The sequence below is a fragment of the Palaemon carinicauda genome, chromosome 2, assembly GCF_036898095.1.
Source record: "Palaemon carinicauda isolate YSFRI2023 chromosome 2, ASM3689809v2, whole genome shotgun sequence".
Lineage (NCBI taxonomy): Eukaryota > Metazoa > Arthropoda > Malacostraca > Decapoda > Palaemonidae > Palaemon > Palaemon carinicauda.
The window spans coordinates 149,306,940-149,328,153 of record NC_090726.1 but is presented as its reverse complement, the minus strand read 5'-3'; the positions used below and the strand labels follow the sequence as shown (position 1 = coordinate 149,328,153).

Below are 21,214 nucleotides of genomic sequence, written 5' to 3'. Positions count from 1 at the left end.
TCACCAGGGTAATGGCGAACGTGGCAGGATGGCTTCATCAAGAGGGGATAAGAGTATCTCTATATCTGGACGACTGGTTGATAAGATCCCGGTCGAAGGAGAAATGTCTGAAGGACCTACGCAAGACTTTTATGATGGCTCAGGAACTGGGTCTCGTCATCAACAAGGAGAAGTCCCAGACCGAACCGAGTCAGACAATTCTTTATTTGGGGATAGTTCTGTACTCGGTTCGTTTTCAGGCTTCTCCATCCTAAGAAAGGCAGACCAGGTGCCTCGGGAAGGTTCAGGAATTCCTGGAAAGACAGAAGTGCTTGGCGAGGGATTGGATGAGTTTGCTGGGAACCCTCTCCTCGCTCGAACAGTTTGTCTCTCTGGGAAGACTGCACCTCAGACCTCTTCAACACTTCCTATCAAAGGTGTGGGACAGGAAGATTCAGGAGGACTCATTTTCCTTCCTCTGCAGAAATCAAGAGTCATCTGATTTGGTGGCTGGATCCAGCTATTTTAGGGGAAGGAATCTCCTGAACCCAGACCTAATGTTGTTCTCAGACGCTTCGGAGTCAGGATGGGGAGCAACGCTGGGAAGCAAGGAGGTCTCAGGCTCTTGGGGAAAGGAGCAAGCCGGGTGGCACATCAACAGGAAGGAGTTGATGGCCATTCTGTTAGGACTGAATTCCTTCAAAGACTCCATGTCGGGGAGGATAGTGGAGGTCAATTCGGACAACATCACAGCTTTGGCTTACATCAGAAAGCAAGGGGGAACTCACTCTCTGCCTCTGTTCGAAACGGCAAAAGAGCTCTTTCTGTGGTCGAAAGAGAACAACGTAGAACTTCTAACAAGATTCGTGCAGGGACAGAAGAATGTAAGGGCAGACATGCTCAGCAGGAAAGGGCAAGTTCTTCCCACGGAATGAACCCTCAACCATCAGGTCTGTCAAAGTCTGTGGAAGTTATGGGGGAGGCCTTTAATAGACCTCTTCGCCTCCAACCAAAACAAAAGGATCCCCAACTACTGCTCCCTAGTCCCGGACAAGGAGGCAATTGCAGTAGACGCCTTCTTGATGGACTGGATGGGGATGGACACCTATGCGTTCCCCCTGTTCAAGATCATCAATCTGGTAGTTAGGAAATTCGCTCTCCTAGAATCAGGAAGAATGATCCTGGTAGCTCCATTCTGGCCAGCAAGAGAATGGTTCCCAGAGGTGTTGAACATGTTAGTGGACTTTCCAAGAAGCCTTCCTCCAAGTCCAAAGCTTCTCAAACAGCCCCACTTCGAGAGGTATCATCAAAACCCCCTCGCTCTACGACTGAGTACATTCAGACTATCGAGAAGCTTGTCAGAGCGAGAGGCTTTTCTGCGCAAGCTGCAAGAGCTATCGCCAGACCGAGGAAGATCTCTTCGCAAAGAGTCTACCAATCGAAGTGGAAAACCTTTAAGAGCATGGTGTAAGCAGCACAAAGTTTCCTCAACCAACCACTACCTCAGTGAGCCAAATAGCAAATTTTTTGTTGTCCCTCAGACAAGAGACTAAACTGGCCGTATCCACTACTAAAGGGTACAGGAGTATGCTTTCTGCTGTCTGTAGGCACAGTGGCATAGACTTAACTCAGGATAAAGACTTGCAAGATCTCTTGAAGTCTTTTGAGACCACTAAGGAGGCTCAGTTAAGACCCCCAGCTTGGAATTTGGATGTGGTTTTGAGGTTCCTATGCAGCAAGAAGTTTGAACCCATCTCACAAGCATCCCTTAGAGATGCTACTAAGAAAACCCTCTTCCACATGGCTCTGGCCACAGCAAAAAGGTCAGCCAGGTTCACGCTATTGAGAAGCAGGTGGGCTTTAATCAGGATGGAGCAGTATGTGCGTTGAGGATCGACTTCCTCGCTAAGAACGAAAATCCACCTAAACCCTGGCCGAGGATGTTTGAGGTTCCTAACCTCACTAATGTGGTGGGTCAAGAGCAGGAGAGGCTCCTCTGCTCAGTTAGAGCCCTCAGGGGTTATTTATCTCGTACTAAGAATGTTAGAGGTGCCTCCAATTCTTTATGGTGCTCAGTGAAAGATCCGCTAAAGCCCCTCTCAAAGAATGCATTATCTTTCCTCTCGAGGGAAACAAGAGAAGCTCACCTCTTGTGTGAGGAGGAGAACTTCGGTCTTTTGAAAGTAAAGGCTCATGAGGTGAGAGCCATTGCTACTTCACTGGGATATTGAAAGAATATGTCAGTTAGACAGATTATGGACGCAACGTTCTGGAGAAGCAACTCTGTGTTCGCCTCTTATTACCTCAGAGAGGTGATGGTAGATTATGAAAGGTGTTATACCTTGGGCCCATACGTAGCTACTGCTTCTGTATTGGGCAAAGGAGTTACTACCTCCCCTCAACCTTAACTTTTGTATGCCTGTGTTTGGGTTTTGGCTTTTAGTTGTCTGAGGACTCTGACTTGTGGTACAGTGCCCTCAGTCTAGCTAGATAGTAACATCTATTCTGCAAGGTTAGGTGGTCAGTTTGAGTAAGGTTGCAGTTTTTAAAAGAAGGGCCATAGGAAGTGCTGAAGTCTAGTCAATTTGTTGGTCTTACCCCGTTTGACAGACTCGATTGAGTTGTTTCAGCATGACAGGTCCACACCTGGCTGACACTCCTAAGGGAAAGCGACTTGAGGGGCAGGAACCTTCAAAGTCAGCTACCTTAGCAGGTAAGGAATCAAGGTGTCTTTTTCTACAACTTATTGTTGTTTTCCCAATGATGTTAGCTCTCTGTCACCCTCCTCCAAATGTTTGGATCAGCTATATATATATAACTGCCAGGTAAGTTCTATTCATAAAAATTGAGTTTTTATGATAAAACAAAGTTTTATGAATGCTTACCTCCTCCCCTCAGGAGACAGGTTGGGCAAAGATGATCTGAGGAACAGAAAACGGGAATGATTCCAAGTACCACACTGTAAGGGTTGTTAACCACCTAACCGCACAACCACCACACGGCGGTTGCCACGAGTTTTGAAAAATTTTGCCGTACGTTAGAGACTATAGCTATATATATATATATATAACTGCCGGGTAAGTATTCATAAAACTTTGTTTTATCGTAAAAACTCCATTTTTTGAAACTTGGTTTAAGGAGAGAGGTTTTTCAGAACAGGCTCCTTTTGAAACTTGCTGTAAAGAGATAGGTTTTCAGAACAGGCTGCTTTTGAAACTTGCTTTCGAGAGATACCGTATATTACCGTGTAAAGGACGACCCCATGTAAAAAAGGAAAACCCCAAAATGTCCTTTAAAATTTTTTTTTTTTAATATACTTGTAATGGGCAAATAGCAATTTCAAGACCTGCCTAATGTTACTACACTTTTATCATAGATATTTTGCCACACATTTTAATCTTTATTTATAATAACATCTTTACTAAAAGCTCTTAGTATCATTAGTTATCACTTGCGTGTGTAAATGCATTCGTTTGTTTGTCATGATTGGTGAAGAAACGTAAACAAAACTTTTTCTGTTTTAGGCTTTGTTTTTAGGAAAAACATGAAATAAAATCACTTATTTTTTTATGTTTAATTTCTAAAGATTAACTAAGTAAATCAACATTAATAATAACATTATTATTACATAACCAATCCTTTGAAGATAGCTGTTGCTGTAAAAGCTAACCTATATACTGTACACAGATGTGTAAATGTGTGATTGTTCGTTATGATCGGCGATGGAACATAAACAAAGCAATGGTTTCGGTTTTAGGTGGCGTGTTTATCAAATGCATGATGTAAAATCATCTTTGATTTATTTTGGACTTCTGAGTATACAACAAAAGCATTTCAACCAATTTAGACAACAGAGGACGATGACAGTGTTAGTAGTGCAAATGAAAGCAACTAAGATGAACCCCATGATGATCCTGTTCTGATGAATTTTTTGAAAAACCTTTTATTACTTCGAATGACAGTGTTGATTTTGAAGATTTTTTATTTCAAGTAAAGTATTTTTTTTTTTTTTTTTTTTTTTTAAACTTGTTTGCATCATTATTTTCCTATATACCACAGTGTAGGTACCGATAACCTACAAATTTTGAGGTTTCAAACAGCCACCACTACTGTCATCTCTTGGCAAATATTGTAAACATTCCTAGTTGTCCGAAACAAGTTCTTGGTGATGGGAGTATTGTAATAAAGAAAAAAAATAATTTTTATTTTTATTTTACACAAGCGCACAACTACAGTACTGTATATGATTATACTGAGCATATTACACGCTGTTAAGTCAATCTTTCCTAACTACTATTTAAGTAAAATAACTAATTACCGGTACAAATATGAAAAATTCTAGGTTTCGGACAACTAGGCTAGCCTACCAAATGGTTCACAATAAATATAGCCCCAGTACAGTACTATAAATAAATAATGATAAAATTACCGGTAAATATTCCTATTTTACTTGCATAAAACTGTATATCATGATTAAAATGAATATATTATATGATTTTAAGTCAATCCTTCCAAACTACTAACCTATTAATGAACCATATGCAATTAGAATACCTAACAACAATACAACAGAGATCGAGAAAGTAAATATTTTCATAATTCCAAAAGTATCTCATGTAATCGGCAACCCTTGACTTTTTTCCTCCAAAACTGGTCTCAAAATTTTGCCCTTTATATGGTAATATACGCTAGGTATTTACAAAACTGATTACTTTTGAAACTTGCTTTCAGGAGGTAGGTTTTCAGAACTGGCTGCTTTTTTTCAACTCATTATGCAGCTGATCCAAAAGTAACTTGTAATAAGGAAGTTGGACTAAGTTTGTCTCTTGTTTGGCCATTTGGCTTACTTCTGCACTCAAAGCTGATTTTTTCACCTGAAAGCAGCTTTTAGTCCTGCTTAGAGAGAAGTTTTCCATCACAGCCACCCTGGGATATAGTTCAGCTCTCACTGGAGTCTTAGGCATAAGGGCCTTAACATTAGTAATGATAGGCAAGTAGACCTCCCTTCTGGGACATGCCCTACTTGCTGAGGAGTCTTTCTAAACATTTTTATAAGCCTCAATGTTAGGGGCTATCCATGATTTTACCAGTAACCCTCCTCTGAGAGATTAAGAAAGGTATACACTCTGCCAGTTGCCTCTATTTATGTTAATGGCTGTACAGTACCTCATTGGCCCTTTACTTTGCTAAGGTTAGCATTTTATCGTGTAAACTCAAAGATCTGGTCCCTCAGACATCACAGCTCTCCCCTTTGCCACTAGGGTACTAACTACATCTGAAGACGGATAGTTTTTACAGAGTCCTGTCAGTCCCTAGTTACACGCACTTTCCCCATCTACTTTTCCTTCATATTGCGAAAGAGGGTTTTTACCTCCTGTTGCCCAGGGACTCATGGCCTAAATTCTTAAATCAAATGAAATTGAGTACTAAGCAGGACTAAAGCCATATTCAGTCTCTCTAGAAGGATGACTATTTGAAGCCATAGAAGAAGCAGTCACCTAAAGTATTACATACTTAGAAGAAGCAGTCACCTAAAGTATTACATACTTAGAAGAAGCAGTCACCTAAAGTATTACATACTTAGAAGAAGCAGTCACCTAAAGTATTACATACTTCAGGCTTAGGCAAGTAATTATCAGGGTTTGTAGTAGCCTAGGCATAACTTAGCCCAGATGAAGATATAAATACACACAGTCCATGCAATTTCTACTAAAGTGACCTTCAAATATCACTGACAACTATCAGCCATTCTCAGAGAAATATGAAAGCTGCAGTCCACCTTTGCCCTATTTTACCTGAGAGACCTGATACACAGTTATCTGGATACCTTCATGAGGCACCTGCAATAATTTAGTAACCCCAACACTTCATAAGATACCAACCATTACTTTACAATTTTCTGCATTAGAACATATGTCCCATTGGTCCTCTGGATGTACTAAATGCCTGAAGTGATGAGTGTCTTGTGGTACAGGTTTACTTCTCCGCAATAACTTTACTTGCCAATTCATCGTCAGTGCCTATTTAGACAACTTTGGATAAATGGGTTAAATTGAATAATAGGTGTTTTTACAATACAAAAACACATTTGTTAATGCTATCAGATCTTAACCTTCATGGTTTCAAGTTTTACAGATCAGGTTAGAGTATTCACTGGGGAGACCCATGATAGTTAAGTACCATATTTCCCATCATAAGACTTGCCTTTTTCATAAAAAAGACTCCCAAAATCACCCTGCATTCTAATACTAAGCTAAATTTTTTTTAATGGGAGTTTGACAACCCCAGTAATGAGAAACAAACAATCACACTCACCAGACAAAATATAAGCCTACAATCATCATTCAAATGTAATAAATAAATTTATTTTGAATCCATTTTCTTTAATAAATGGAGGTTACAAAATATTTTGTTTTTGTCTTGGTTGTCAGCTCAGCTCGGCTGATGAGTGGTGACTTGTTAACTCTATCTACAGTACTTGCAAACATGCCAACTGATGGTATCCAAGCAGTTGCTTTTGCAGTTTCTATCTATTTTCTTATATTTTTTATATTTTATGATAAAGCAATATTTTGGTTATTTCTGTTGCATGAGTTTCAAAATAATACAGAAACTTAGAAAAAAACATCTCGCTGCAAGTTGAGTGCAGTGTTACCAAGTTTTCTGTAAACTAACTATACCTAAAGTTTCACAAACAAAAGAAAAAAATATTCCACCCTGTGAAATGTATAGAGAATTCTTTATTTGATCATCAATTGATTTTGTATGAAAATTTATGCATGAGAAATTTGGGAAATATTACTGGAATTTTACGTCTCTACCAAACTTCGATCAGGAGCATTTGGCAACACTGCTTTCATGTAAGCAAAAACTTGAAAACATTGTTATGATGGTATCAACTACAACTGGTTTAGTGTTTTTTTTTATATGAATATGGAGTAGATTTGGGGTAACAGATAGACAGCTAATAAATATTTACCCGACATTTCATAATACATCCAAAATATGAAAATCTACTGAGTCAGATGAAAATTCACACTAGAATCGCAAACTAGGAATTGCTGCTATGATAGGTTGTAAAATCTTCAATAAATTTTTTTCCCCCTCCAAAAACTCCTTAGCTGAATATAGGGTGCGTCTTACCACCTGTAGTGTCTTATGATACAGGAAATACAGTAATTAAATCTGTTTTTCACTGATCTTGCAGCTTTGATCGTTGGTCTTCCCTGGTGTAATGCTTGGTTCCCTCTTTCTGATATGTGTTTTGCTTGGGTAACCCACATCATGCCACCTCTCTTTTGAAGTCTCACTGTAACCACTGTAGTGTTAACATTTTGCTTGCCTACTGTCTCTTTCCTTAATCTTTTGTCATGCCCCTAAAAGTGTGTCATCTTCTTTTAGCTATTGTCTTGGCTATTAAGAGTGTCATCCTCCACCAAACCTACTCATAGTGCAACAAGATCCTAATGACCGTAGAACAAAAGGTAGAGGTGCAGAATAAATTAATTGGATTTATATATTTGGGTTGCAATACCTGGTGGGGATTTCTAGGAGGTCATTCATTATCCAAGTGCAACTTTACGATTGTCCCAAAATTGAGCGTTTAAGCTAAGCAGCAAAATGGAAGAAAGTAGGCAGAACAGAGGTAAACCAGAATGAGTACAGTTAAAGGCCAAAGAGATGCTGCAAGGGTCTTTTGAGTAATGCCCCCCATGTACACCGAGAGGGTATATTGACAGACTACCCACTAGGGGAAGATATCTCTAGCCCATAGCCTTTAATGCTTCCAATATCCTAATATCCTGATTAGTGGTTCCGTAATGTCCCTGCTTATTTACAGTAATCTATTATTTCTTTTTTTTTATTGCTGTAATATTAGCAAGATTTTCTATAGTTTTGTCAACTCACTGCCGCTTAGTAAACCTCAAGATGCTTTGAGTTGGCAGCGGGAAGATTTGTCAAAGCACAGTAAATCTTTTAGCTTTGACAAATCTTCCCTTTCCAGTTTGTCACCATTTTGAAATCCACTGACCACATATGCACTGATAATTTGGTAATGGCTGTGAGTATATACAGTACTGTATTCCTGTTATCGAATGGGGTTAGCCGTAATTTGTGGATTTAGAACTCTTGGGTACCTCTGTTACCCAACCCCTGTGAATAATTAGGAACTGTATACCAACTCCTTAATTGTATGTGAATATTCCTACCTCTCATTTATGAACTCAATTGGAGGGAGCTTCATGGAGTGAGATCAGGTCATTCTAGCTATGGTGATGCATTGGCTTTAAAGGCAGCTTATGATTAATGGGTTTGTATTGTAGATTAAATAACATACTTTGTATTAAATCCCAGAAATTTTTTTGTACAGTAAATACAGTCCAGTATTTGTATCTTACCACATCAAGGGTTTTACATCATTACATTGATTGGTGTTCTTGTAATTTGTTTGCTTTGTTAGGTCCTTTTATTAGCAAGGTTTCATGTTGTGTAGAATAAAAGCATTGTATAGTATGCAGGGAGTGTTACTATTTACAAGCCTTTCATCTTCAAAAGTTTTAAAATTTAATGAGGGAAGTTATTGCAACAAACATTGATGAGTAGCATTTGAAACCAGTGATAAATAGCATTTGAAATGAACATTATAATTTCCAAGCAGTCTTTAATATTAGTTCCTACATCACCCAAGTCTTTGTTTGGTGGTTCTGCTGAAGTATCATTTATGTTTACATCCTAAGAAAATTCTTCATATGTTGAAGCCTTTTGCATTAAGCATATAATAAGAAGAGAAATGTAAACGGTAAACTGAAGAACTAACCTTGGTTACTGTAAATCACCTAGAATGTTATACAGTAATATTAGAAAACTTGATGGAAAATTATTGTTGTAAATTAATTGACTTAAATGAAAAATATTCCCAGTTAATTTTTCATTCTCCTTGTTTGCATACTATATGCTTTTAATTCTCTCATTCGTTCTATGAGTGGTTTTGTCTCCAAGGGAAGATGGAGAGTACTGTATGCACCAAATCCTCGCTAATCCTGCGCATCTATTTCTGTTGCCTGCTATTCTGGTAAATAATTTATCTTAGAATTATTTTTATAAGATACACTATTAGTTGAAAATTACGATATGGAAAAAGCTGAATTGACTTTAAACGGCATATATTCACATAGTCAACTACAGTGTTGTAGGTAGGTTTACATAAAATTATTGCTATTTACCATAAGATAAATACCATAGAATTGCAAGTACAGTACCTGTATGTGTGCAGTACTGTAGTTATCTTAGAAATATACAAACTATAAATTATGCCATTAGTAAAAGGAGATTGTGTATTTTTTTCTCGATCTTCATAAAAGTTTAAAGCAGTCATTTAGTCATTTTGATAAAGAACAATTACAAAGGCTGTTTAATATTGATTTGAGTTAATTTAAAATGATACTGAAGTTATTAAAAATCAGATACTTATACTGTTTACTATTCAAACAAATGACTACATTTTTTTAGATCACATACCTATTGTTATTTTGAACAGCTACTGTATTGCATTTGACTTCGAGGTTGTTATTAGTATCTGGGGATGAAGTAATAGAATCTTAATTTTGTTATATTATTTGTTAGATACACATCAATGTAAAATGGGGTTACTGATTGACATACACAGCTATGATAAAGTAAACCTTATAAAGAGGTATGTCTGTTTTTGACTTGTCATGATTGACTATTATGGTAGCGTAGCCTACATATGTTTGACATGAATTGTTGGTTAGGCTACCGACAGTCATATGTTTTAGCGTTTTAAATGTTGAATTGACAAATTCTTTGACCCTAGTATACTGTATACTAAATAAGGTATTGCTTTATCAGTTTATGGCACTTAGCTTATGCCAAGTCTTGTATATGAACTTTTGATAGGCAAATCAGTATAGTGGAATGTGTTGTCTATATGAATTGGTATTTAATAGCCTAGCATATGCCATACCAAGTTTGTGTCAAAAAAGTTACTTGAATTTTCTGTAGGCTAGAATTGTGGGTTTATAGTCTACCTAATCTAATCTAAATTCTATTTATCAGGCAATTTATTAAATCCAGCAAGGTTAAGCTACCCCCTGTGCTGGATTAGCGAGTGTATACTGTATATAGATAATTGTCTCCATAACTGGTATTATTTCTTCTAAGCTTAATTTTTTACTTTAATTTCTGTGAGGTTTTGATTGACGTGTGAGTAATGCAGCATATGGAGAAATAGTATGGCTTTATAAAGATTTTGTATGTTGAATATATCAGTGATTGTTGTAATTATCCTCTAATGATAACTAATGACATGTAAAGTTTACTAACACGGCTCTTTGTGGGTTATTAACGTGTCTTGTGGTGTGTCTTTTTGGGCATTAATGTGTGTGTTTTTGTGTTGGTGTGTTACAGGGAATGCATGACATGTTCATCTCTCCGGCGGGAGGAGGTGAGCCCAACGCAGTCTTGCATGCCCCTGCTACCACTGGACACTGTCTACAGAGGAAGCGAAAGTTGGACCAGACCACCTCGGATTATGCCGGCACAGAGCCTGGCTATGCATTGACCTCAGCTTCCACTGCTGCCCCCCAACACACATTATCTGCTAAACATCTTTCTCATCAGGTCAGTTATTTCAATATTATTGTTACTTGAGGCTCTTTTGAAAACTTGGAGCAGAACCTAATGTAAATTTTAAGGTTCACGTCTTAAGACGTTGAGCACAACTAAAGGTGAGTTTACTTTGGATAGATTGTGGCAGCTAAAAAGTATTGACAATTACCATTTAGTTATTTTGATATATATAATATTAAAGCTTTTTTTATTTGTGTGTAGAGTTTGCAACAAAAAAAAAAACAGGGTTACGTTGCCAGGCACTGCGCATTACAAGGAATTGGCTATCCTTTGATTACTACTACTACTACTACTACTACTACTACTACTACTACTACTACTACTACTACTACTACTACTACTAGCTAAGCTACAACCCTAGTTGGAAAAGCAGGATGCCATAAGCCCAGAGGCTCCAACAGGGAAAATAGCCCAGTGAGGAAATGAAAAAAGGAAAATAGAATATTTTAGGAAGAGTAACAACATTAAAATAAATATCTGCTATATAAACTATGAAAAGTTTAATAAAACAGGAGGAAGAGAAATAAGATAGAATAGTGTGTTTGAGTCTTGATGAAGGATAAAAAACAGAACACTATATAAATGCATACTGAAAATATGGAAAAGTTATGATAGAACAAATGATTATATACTGAAGTGGTGGTGAGGAGGGTAGGAGTTGGAAGTGTTAGTGTCACTTGGAAGGAGAGTTTCCCTCCTTGAACACATTGGGTATAACTGCCCTTTGAGGGTTCTTCCTGTTTTGTATGTCTTTTCTGGCTCTAACTGATTGACTTGAGGTCTTTTTTTTACTAAATCTTATCAAAAGAGTTTTGTCTCTACATCCCTTTTAAGAGGTTTCTGGAACTACTTAAATCCGTACAGTAGTAATCATTATAAAAAAAAATAACTACTCTACTGGCTGCTGCTTTACGTAGATGTTACATTAACTACTCTGCTGGCTGCTGCCTTACTTGGATGATACATTTCCCTAACATATTTTGCAGTAGCTGCTTTGTCTAAACTAGCAGCCTTCACATGCCTTATAACAATATGAATGCCTCTTCTCTTTAAATTTATCAAACTAGGTCTAACATTCTCACTAGAATTTGCAGCATCACTTTTTCTTGGGATATTTTGAATAATATCTGAATGTATTTGCTTCACCCTTGTATATATGATTGCTACTGATGCTATCATCCTCTTGACTTTTCCCTTTATTAAAATTTTTAGCAATTTCTCAACTTCATTGGTCCTAGTTTATTTATTTAGGATGGCACTCCTGTATTGCATTAATTTCTGTAATGGCCTCTTCATTTTTTTAAATTGTGCTCATTGTTAAGTTTTTAATACTGTACTGTGCCATACTCTTTGGAAATGGTATTCATGGGAAACACTTCTTTCTGTCTTTTCAATTATTGCCTTTCTTAATTTTAGAGTGGTTCTTGAAATCTTGTTTTCTGGCTCATCACTGCTGCTACTAATCTTTTCATGAGCCATTGTGTATGGATAAAGACTAAAGGCACATGAAACAAAATAAATTGACAAAAAAGTTTGCGGAACAATGTTTTGCTGATCTGACCTGGTCATGAGCTACATGTACTGTAAACTCAGTCAGCCACTTTTGTCTAGGTACTCTGCCCAAGCATCTCAACCCATACAGATTCTTTTGTGGTGCTCAATGCCTAGATTTTTATTGGATCTCCAGGGCAAAAGTCTTGAAATTTTGTACTATTCTCTGAATAGTACAATGGTTAGAGTGTTGTTAGGTCCTCTGACTGGACAAACTGTACTTCATTGGATCCCCCTTTCTGGTTATGGGTCGTTTTGTCTTTGCCTACACATACACCAAATAGTCTGGCCTATTCCTACCCCATTCTCCTCTGTCTACATACACATGACAACGCTGAGATTACTAAACAATTCTTCGCTCAAGGGGTTAACCTCTACAATGTTCTGTAATTGTTCAGTGGCTACTTTCCTCTTGGTAAGGGTAGAAGAGAGACTTTAGCTATGGTAAGCAAAATTTCTGGAAGGACGCTTCAAAATTAAACCATTGGTCTCTGGTCTTGGGTAGTGTCATAGCCTCTGTACAGTACCATGGCCTTCCACTGACTTGGATTAGAGTTCTCTTGCAAGGGGGTACACTTGAACATGCTGTTCTATCTTATTTCTCCTCCTTATTTTTTTTTTAAGTTTTTATACCTTATCAAATTTAATGTTGTTAATGTTCTTGAAATATTTTATTTTGATTGTTTATTTGTCTCTTTTAGTTTTATTTATTTCCTTGTTTCCTTTCCTCACTGGGCTATTTTTTTTTGTTGGAGCCCTTGGGCTTTAGCATCTTGCTTTTCCAACCAGCATTATAGTCTAGCTTGCGATAATATTAATAAAAATGATAATAACAAGATCATATGATATTAATGTGGTGTACTTTAATTATATATAGAAAAAAAAATTGCATTCTCCCCAAATTGACAGGCAAGTGTCTCAGTAGGGTCTCTTCTCCACTACTTCCTCTCTCCCCCTGTAAATAATTTTCCCTAGGGTTAACGTAAGTTTGTCTGTATCATTTCATTACATTGCTATATGATTTCTATATGATTTAATTATAATACTTCATTTTGTCTTATGTAAAGTAAAAGCTAATTCCATTTTTCTCATGAGATATGTTGTTTGAATAGTCAACTCTTGTTATCTGCGTGTTAGGTTGCCTATTCGTGAATTTCTTACGCAATAATGCGAAACCACTAAATTTGACACCAAGTTTATAAACCGTGAAAAATTGCCTAAGAATGTGAGCCAGAACAAGAAATTTTAAACATATGACTTAGCCGGTAGTTATATATAAAACTATACGTCCCTGACATTCGGCAGAAATTTCAAAACTCGCGGCAATCGCAGATTGGGTAGCCAGGTGTACTACCTGCGCGCCTCTAGTGAGGTACTATCATGAACAAAAGTTCGTTCCCTTAGACCTCCAGAGAATGAACACGAATCGCCTCACTATGAATCACCGAAGCTTTTGAACAAATAAGTCATGGAAAACCCAATAGATGGCGCATCGCAAGGACTTGGGCGCAGAGAGGAATAGGAAGTATTTATTTTTCTAAAGCCTTGAGTAAAGTATCCATAATTTGATGTCGTTAGAAAGAAAGTGATAGATGATTTTGTTGTTTTTGACGTTACTGGGTTTGCGTGTAAAATGTGCAGTTAATGAAATATGCATGATAAATATGAGAATAAAATTATTATTATTATTATTATTATTACTACTAGCCAAGCTACAACCCTAGTTGGAAAAGCAAGATGCTATAAGCCCAAGGGCTCCAATAGGGAAAAATAGCCCAGTGAGGAAAGGATATAAGGAAATAAATACATGATGAGAATAAATTAACAATAAATCATTCTAAAAACAGTAACAAAGTCAAAACAGTTATGTCCTATATAAACTATTAACAACGTCAAAAACAGTTTTGTCATATATAAACTATAAAAAGACTCATGTCAGCCTGGTTAACACAAAAACATTTGCTCCAACTTTGAACCCCCGAAGCTCCACCGATTCAACTACCCAATCAGGAAGATCATTCCACATCTTGGCAACAGCTGGAACAAAACCTCTAGAATACTGTGTAGTACTGAGCCTCATGATGGAGAAGGCCCGGCTATTAGAATTAACTGCCTGCCTAGTATTACGAACAGGATAGAATTATCCAGGGAGACCTGAATGCAAAGGACGGTCAGAGCCATGAAAAATCTTATGCAACATGCATAATGAACTAATTGAACGACTGTGCCAAAGATTAATATCTAGATCAGGAATAAGAAATTTAATAGACCGTAAGTTTCTGTCCAACAAATTAAGATGAGAATCAGCAGCTGAACACCTGACAGGAGAACAATATTCAAAACAAGGTAGAATGAAAGAATTAAAACACTTCCTCTTTCATTAAGAGTAGTTTTACTCAAACAACCCCCATGGAAAGGTACCATCAACAATCTCCAAGCTCTTCATCTAACTGTCTTCAGATTATCGAAAAACTCACAAGAGCTAGAGGTTTTTTTGTAGGAGGCAGCTAGGGCTATTGGAAGAGCAAGGAGGACGTCTACCTTCTGGGTTTACCAATCCAAGTGGGAGGTTTTTAGAGAGTGGTGCAGAGTCAACTCTGTTTCCTCGTCCAGTACCTCTATAACTCAGATTGCTGACTTCCTGTTATATCTTCGAAGGAAACTTAATTTTTTCATCCTCTACCATCAAGAGATACAAGAGTATGTTAGCAGCCGTATTCAGGCCAACACTTGGATCTTTCTAATGTTGAAGACCTACAGGAACTTCTCAAATAGTTTGAAACATCAAAGCAACAACACCAGGATTCACCAGCTTGGAATCTGGATATAGTCCTGAAGATCATTATGAGTGACAAGTTTCAGCCCTTGCATTCAGCTTCTTTGAAGGACCTCACGATGAAGACACTATTTTTGGTCAGTCTGGAGACAGCTAAAAGAGTCAGTGGGATTCATGCTTTTAGTTAAAACGTTGGTTTTCTCGACATAACAAAGCTATCGGCTCATTGCAGTTAGGCTTTCTCGCCAAGAATGAACGCTCTTCTCAACCTTGGCCCAAGGCTTTTGAGTGTCCGAACCTTTCGGATGTGGTTGGCGAGGAGTTGGAGAAGGGTCCTGTGTCCAGTAAGAGCCCTGAAGTTGTACCTGGACTGAACGAAAAGTTGCGAGGCAAGGCAGAAGCTCTTTGGTGCTCGGTCTAGAAGCCCTCGTTACAGAGGTCAAAGAATACACTTTCATTCTTCATCAGGCTCTTAATAAGAGAAACTCAGGCACATTGCAGTAAGGCAGACCTCAAGCTTTTAAAAGTCAGACGCACGAAGTTAGAATAGATTGTTGCAGAGCATTATGGACACATCCTTTTGGAGGAGTAAATCTGTCTTCGCTTCACGTTATTTTAAACGTGTCCAGACTCTTTATGAGGACTGTTTCACTCTGGGACCATTCGTGGCAACGAGTGCAGTAGTGGGAGAAGGATCCACCATTGCATTCCCATAATCCTAATAGATGAGGAGTTGTATGCATCTGCTTTAAAAACTTGTTGTTGTCCTATTATCCTCCTCTAATATTTCATATACCTTAAGTCTTCTCTTTTTACCCGAGACAGGTAGGAGAGTAGCCATATGTATTATTTAATCCTGTGTCTTTGTACAGAAGCTTATCATACGCAGTAAAATCCAACACTTATGGTCTTTAGTAATCGGCGGATAAATTTTTTAAGCCATATCCTTGAAATGTTATCACCTGGAGAACCTCAAACGCCCCCAGTTTAACCATAAAATCAAGGCTGGTCCTTTGGTTCGTGATGCCATATTTTAAAAAAACTTTAATTTTTCAAATAATTTTGTTTCTTAACATGATAATTTTGAGCATGAAATTTATTTCATTAAAAGACCTTTCACATTCTGTATCTCAGGAATTGCATTTAGTGTTCTCTTATAAGCATTTTTAATTGTGCACAAGATAAGATTTTTTTTTTTTTTTTTTTTTTTTTTGCCTCAAGAGGACTCAATACTAGACAAGGAAATTTGTGCTCCTACACAAGTACAAACCCTCATCCTTAAATAAGAGTATGATTTCAGCTTGGTGGGAATTTAGCTGTTAAGAATTTTGACAAAGTGTGTCCGTGGAATATTGGAAGAAAAGGAAGGAGTAGCTGAAACAGGATTGATCACTGTTGGGATCTTCCTCAAAATTAAAGTCGTCTGCCCTTGTCCTTTTCCTCCTGGTAATCTGACCTCTGACCTCCTCCGTCTTCCTCCATTGGAGTGACGAAGAAGGATGATGACTATAGTAAATTCTTTTTAACTAGGCAGATTTGCACCGGCGCGCAGGGGCGCCCTTTTAGCTCGGAAAAGTTTCCTGCTCACTGATTGGTTGGACAAGATGAATCTAACCAATCAGATAGCAGGACATTTTTCCGAGCTAAAAGGGCACCTCTGCCCGTCGGTGCAAATGTGCCTCATTGAAAAAAATTGGAGTATAATTATTTTGCTCCTCAGAAAATAACTAAAGAATCGGTGATAGTTCCCCCCCCCAAGTGAAGTATAGTAGTGAAGCTTTGTTTAGTAAGTTGCCTGAAATTCTTTAGGACACTGAGGAAATCACTATAAGGACACTGTGAGCTTCCTTAGGCCTAAAAGGCATCCCATTGTTGCATAAATTACCTCAAAGTCTTGGTAATAAGCAGGGGTTTTTCCCACTCCCCGAGTAGGCAAAAATGCCTGATGTAGAACCACTCTTCTTGTCGATAGTCTCAGGACAGCTGACGATTTTGAAGGGAAAACAACCTTGTACCCCCCTTCCCTGAATAGTCCAATCTATTTGACTTATACTTCTTTGGAGAATTCTACAGAGTTTGTCAACCATTGGGAACTTGCATTCACCTTTAAGGAAGGACTTATTGAGCTCGCCTATAAAGTTGTGCTTGCTGCACTCACCTCTACAATTACTCACATGTAGACAGTAGATCGCATCACTATCACCTATACGAAAGTAGTCATCACGTTTACCTTGTCGTGTTTATTGCATTCTCTGGGACACAAGTTGCAATTGTGTTTTACCCTTTGTGCACAAAGAAGATATTCATTACGTCATGTGCCTCAATTGTATGAATTGTGCTTTCTGAGTAGTTCACATGCTTCAATTGCATGAATCACACACTTTCTGAGTAGTTCACATGCTTCAATTGCATGAATCACACACTTTCTGAGTAGTTCACATGCTTCAATTGCATGAATCACACGCTTTCTGGACAGTGGGAAATGCCCTCAACCAATGCTCTCAAAGGTAGTGCACCATCGGTCCACTCGCCAGACAACACACCATCACTTGCGAGATTGATAACGAAAGGGATCACTTGTCTATTACCTTGCATTCATCATGCAAGCTCCGATCACTGGAATATACGCTTTCTAAGTTGAGCACACTTGCACCTAGAGTTGCCAATTCCTCGCACCATCAAGTAGATCTGCACCCACTAAAATATTCGCGTGCATCTTTTCCCTCGCACTGATCACACACACACTTGGTCAAGCAAGCTCATTTGCTTGCAGTCACATAGGGTACTGTTTCTTTCACACGCCATTAATTGGCGCACGCTCTCAAAGGAGAGCAATTGAGTAGTCTCTTGTTTGCCATAACAGATGGCCCTTACCTGTTAGGATGTGCAAACCGGCACTTGATCGTTTAAGTATGTAAGCTCCGGTTTTGGAGGAATTATCCTTTGGTTACGAGCTGTAGCGCGCACGTATTCACACATTCTGAGATATGTGCTCAACATTGGATAGGCATTTTTCGATGATATGCACTCTTCAAATAGACGCTCCTTATTTGACATCCGCTTACCTCTCGCCGCGAAGTATATGCTCTATTCCACATCTTAGTTCATGAGTAATCCAACTTTTGAGATTTTGGGGTATTTGACAATCAAGATACTGTTGGGGTATTTGACAATCAAGATACTGTTCCTGTTAGCTTTACCCTCTGTTTAGAGGATATGTGAATTGGAGGTCCTGTCAGTTGAGGTGGGTTTTTTGAGGAAGGAATGCTATTATCCCTGTTGTATGAGTCCAGGGCCAAGAATAATGACTTCCTAATGAAGGTCTTTCTCAGGCATGAACAGATTCCTGTCTTAAAAGTATTTATGGGCAAGGACCATAGTGGTGTTTCTTTTACTGGGGAGTTCTGGAAATAAACTTAAGGAGAATTGCAGACAAGGAGAATTGCAGAAATCAGGATCCAGTCAGGAACCTGTGTTGTAGAGTGAGACCTCTATCTAATAGTGCCATGTTGGCATTCTTCAAATAAGTTACTGTACCATCAAGAGGCTCAAGACTTTAAAACTGGTCAAGGTCAATGCCCACAGTGTCAGGGGAATGCCCACTTCCTGGTAATTTTTGTAAAAATTTTCCCACAAGTCAGGTGCTAAAAACTGTTCATTGGAAAAGCGCCTCTTTGCACTTTGCATTTTTTGTGTCGGATGGTGGCTAACTATGGGCTTAATTGGACACTAAGACCTCAGTAGCAGTGGATGACATACAGTATAAAGCTTTAGCAAGTTTTAGAGTTCATGTATGTATTGAAGAGAGTAAAGATATTGAATGTAAAATAAGTCTTAAAGGTCTGCTGTATTCTTTTGGCTCTTGCTTGCACTCCCATTTTAGCCTTTTACTATACCTCTTGTTCCCATATTGTTTCTTAAATCTTGCTGTCCAACATCATCAAGTTTTCCTTTATACTGTAACTGCTGCATTTTTCAGTTTACACACTGGTGCTGAATGGCCTTTCAGACCCTAGTGCCTGACCTTCCTTGCCCAATTTACAGATCCAATACAGCTGACATTCAAAGAGTTGCAAAACATTGGAAACATTAAAATGAAGCAAACACTGCAAAAAGCTGATCTCAGGATGATCAGAAAGTTATAGATAACTACTCTTGTTGATATGGTTATATAAAAAGTTTAAACTTTACTAAGTAACTGGTGAATCCATGCATACCTAGTTTTTAAATATTTAACTTAGCCGGTGAATATATATAGCTGCAACTCTGTTGCTCGACAGACAAAAAACTGTAAAAAACTCGCCAGCGATCGCTATACAGGTTGCGGGTGTGCCCATCAGCGCCAACTGTCGGCCAGATACCATACTCAATGTAAACAAAGACTCAATTTCTTCTCTGTCGACGTGTCGACAAGACGTACTTTACTCGCTGTTGAAACCTGGAGTTTTTTTCCATCATCTTTGGTGAAGTACTCTATTTTGGTTTTGAGCTTTCGCTGTGCAGGGTTTTTCTTCAAATAAATCCTTGAACTCTTTTTTGTATCGGATTCATTGTTGATGACTTAGACCGTTTTTTGGAATTTTCCCTTGACCAATTCAAAATGGCTGACCTTTCACAAGTTCCCAAGTTTAGAAAATGCAATGCTAGGGACTGTTCTAGGCGTCTTCCAAAGGCTTCTCTCGACCCTCACACTGTTTGTTCCAATTGTCGGGGTAAAACCTGTCAATTGGAAGATCGGTGTGAGGAATGCGTGGGCCTTTCGGAATTCGATTTTATCGAATTTGAGAAGTACACACGCAGGCTAGAGAGAGATAGATTAAGGAGAAGTTCTTCTAGGTCGATAGATTTTTCCTCTCCTCATGCCCCTCAACCTATTCCTTCCCCTGTAGTGGTTGTTCCTAACCCCCCTCCTAGCACTCAGGAACCATCGATGGCTGACATGATGCGTGCTATCCATGCCTTGGGGGAGAGAGTTGAGTCCCTTGCAAGTGACCGCAATCAACTCATGGCGGATGTTAAGGAGCTAAAGTGCCAAAGTGCCGCGGGAAGTGATAAAGTGCCTAGTGAAAGTGTTGTGAACAGTGTTGCGCTTGAGGGTTCGTCTGTTCGTGCCTGTCGTCCTCCTAGTCCGGGACCTCTTGCAAGCTCCCAAGCCCAGGGGAGAAGCAATGTCGTACGACGCATGGGTTCGAGAGGCCTTGATCAGCGAACAGACGTTCCCTCCATGGTATCAGGCGTATCTCCCCAAGATCGCCCCTACCTATGTAAGACGAGAGAGCCCGTTTTTACCTCGTCGTCCGAAGGTGTTTCTCGTAAGAAACTTTGGACCAAGGTCTCACGACATTTAAAACGTAAGTCGGTCCCTTCAGGACAAGTCCAACGTCCCGGTTGTAGCCACTGGGTCAGTTCGGACTCGTTGCCGTCATCTGATGACTGCTCACCGCCTAAGAGAGGCAAAGCGGTACCGCCTCAGTCGCTAACCCCGTCTGTTGCCGCACCTGCTTCCGTAGACCCTAAATGGGCTTTGCTGCAAGACATGCAGTCCAAGCTTGCGTCCTTGATGGAGGACTTTAATTCGGAGAAGGTTGCTGCTGAACCTTCTGGCCAACAACCTTCCAAGCGGTCTGTTGTGCGTCCTGTTGACGCTGAGGTTACCTTCTCGCGTCTACCAGTTGAGGTGGTTCCTCCTCCCATGCGACCCAGTGTGGGTTGCCAGCCGCACGTTGACGTTAGGCGACGCACGGAGGTGGTTGTTGACGTTCAGGGCGTTCAGCAACCATCAGAGGTGACTTGTTTTGACGCGGTGCGTCAACCTCCGCAACCCTGTATGGTGTTGACTGCACAACCCAGACGGTCTAGACAGTCTCGGGTGGACGCTGTGCGTCCTCGCGCACCCATGGTTGTTGACAGTTCACAGACTGTGCAGCAGTTCCATGACGTTGCGTCCGGCTCCGTCACGCATGCACCAGTGCGACCGGACTCAGCGAGCCAGACGTTACCCACTCCGTTGCCGTTTCCTCATCAGTTTTCGGATGAGGAACTATCTGATGAGGACGTTGCTGAACCACAAGACGATCAACCTTCGGAACTGGACGAGCCTAAGCCAACTCAACCATCATTGGACTCTAGAAAAGTCATGGCTGTATTCAAGGAGTTGTTTCCAGACCACTTTGTTTCTGTGGCTCCTCGTTCTCCTCCGTCAGAGTTTGTATTAGGAGTGCCTGCTACCGCACCTGCCTTTACGAAACTCGTTCTCTC

General features: G+C 39.3%; 1 protein-coding gene across 7 annotated transcripts in view; it reads left to right on the top strand.

Moving 5' to 3' along the window:
* The window catches only part of LOC137627752 (homeodomain-interacting protein kinase 2-like), a 162,152-nt gene that overhangs the window by 31,822 nt on the left and 109,116 nt on the right, over nucleotides 1-21,214 (top strand). For all 7 annotated transcript variants that reach the window (XM_068359083.1, XM_068359092.1, XM_068359074.1 and 4 more), the window contains one exon: nucleotides 10,408-10,620. In XM_068359083.1, the coding sequence (XP_068215184.1) occupies nucleotides 10,411-10,620 (210 nt within the window). In that variant the 5' untranslated portion in view covers nucleotides 10,408-10,410. The remainder of the gene's footprint in view (nucleotides 1-10,407; nucleotides 10,621-21,214) is intronic.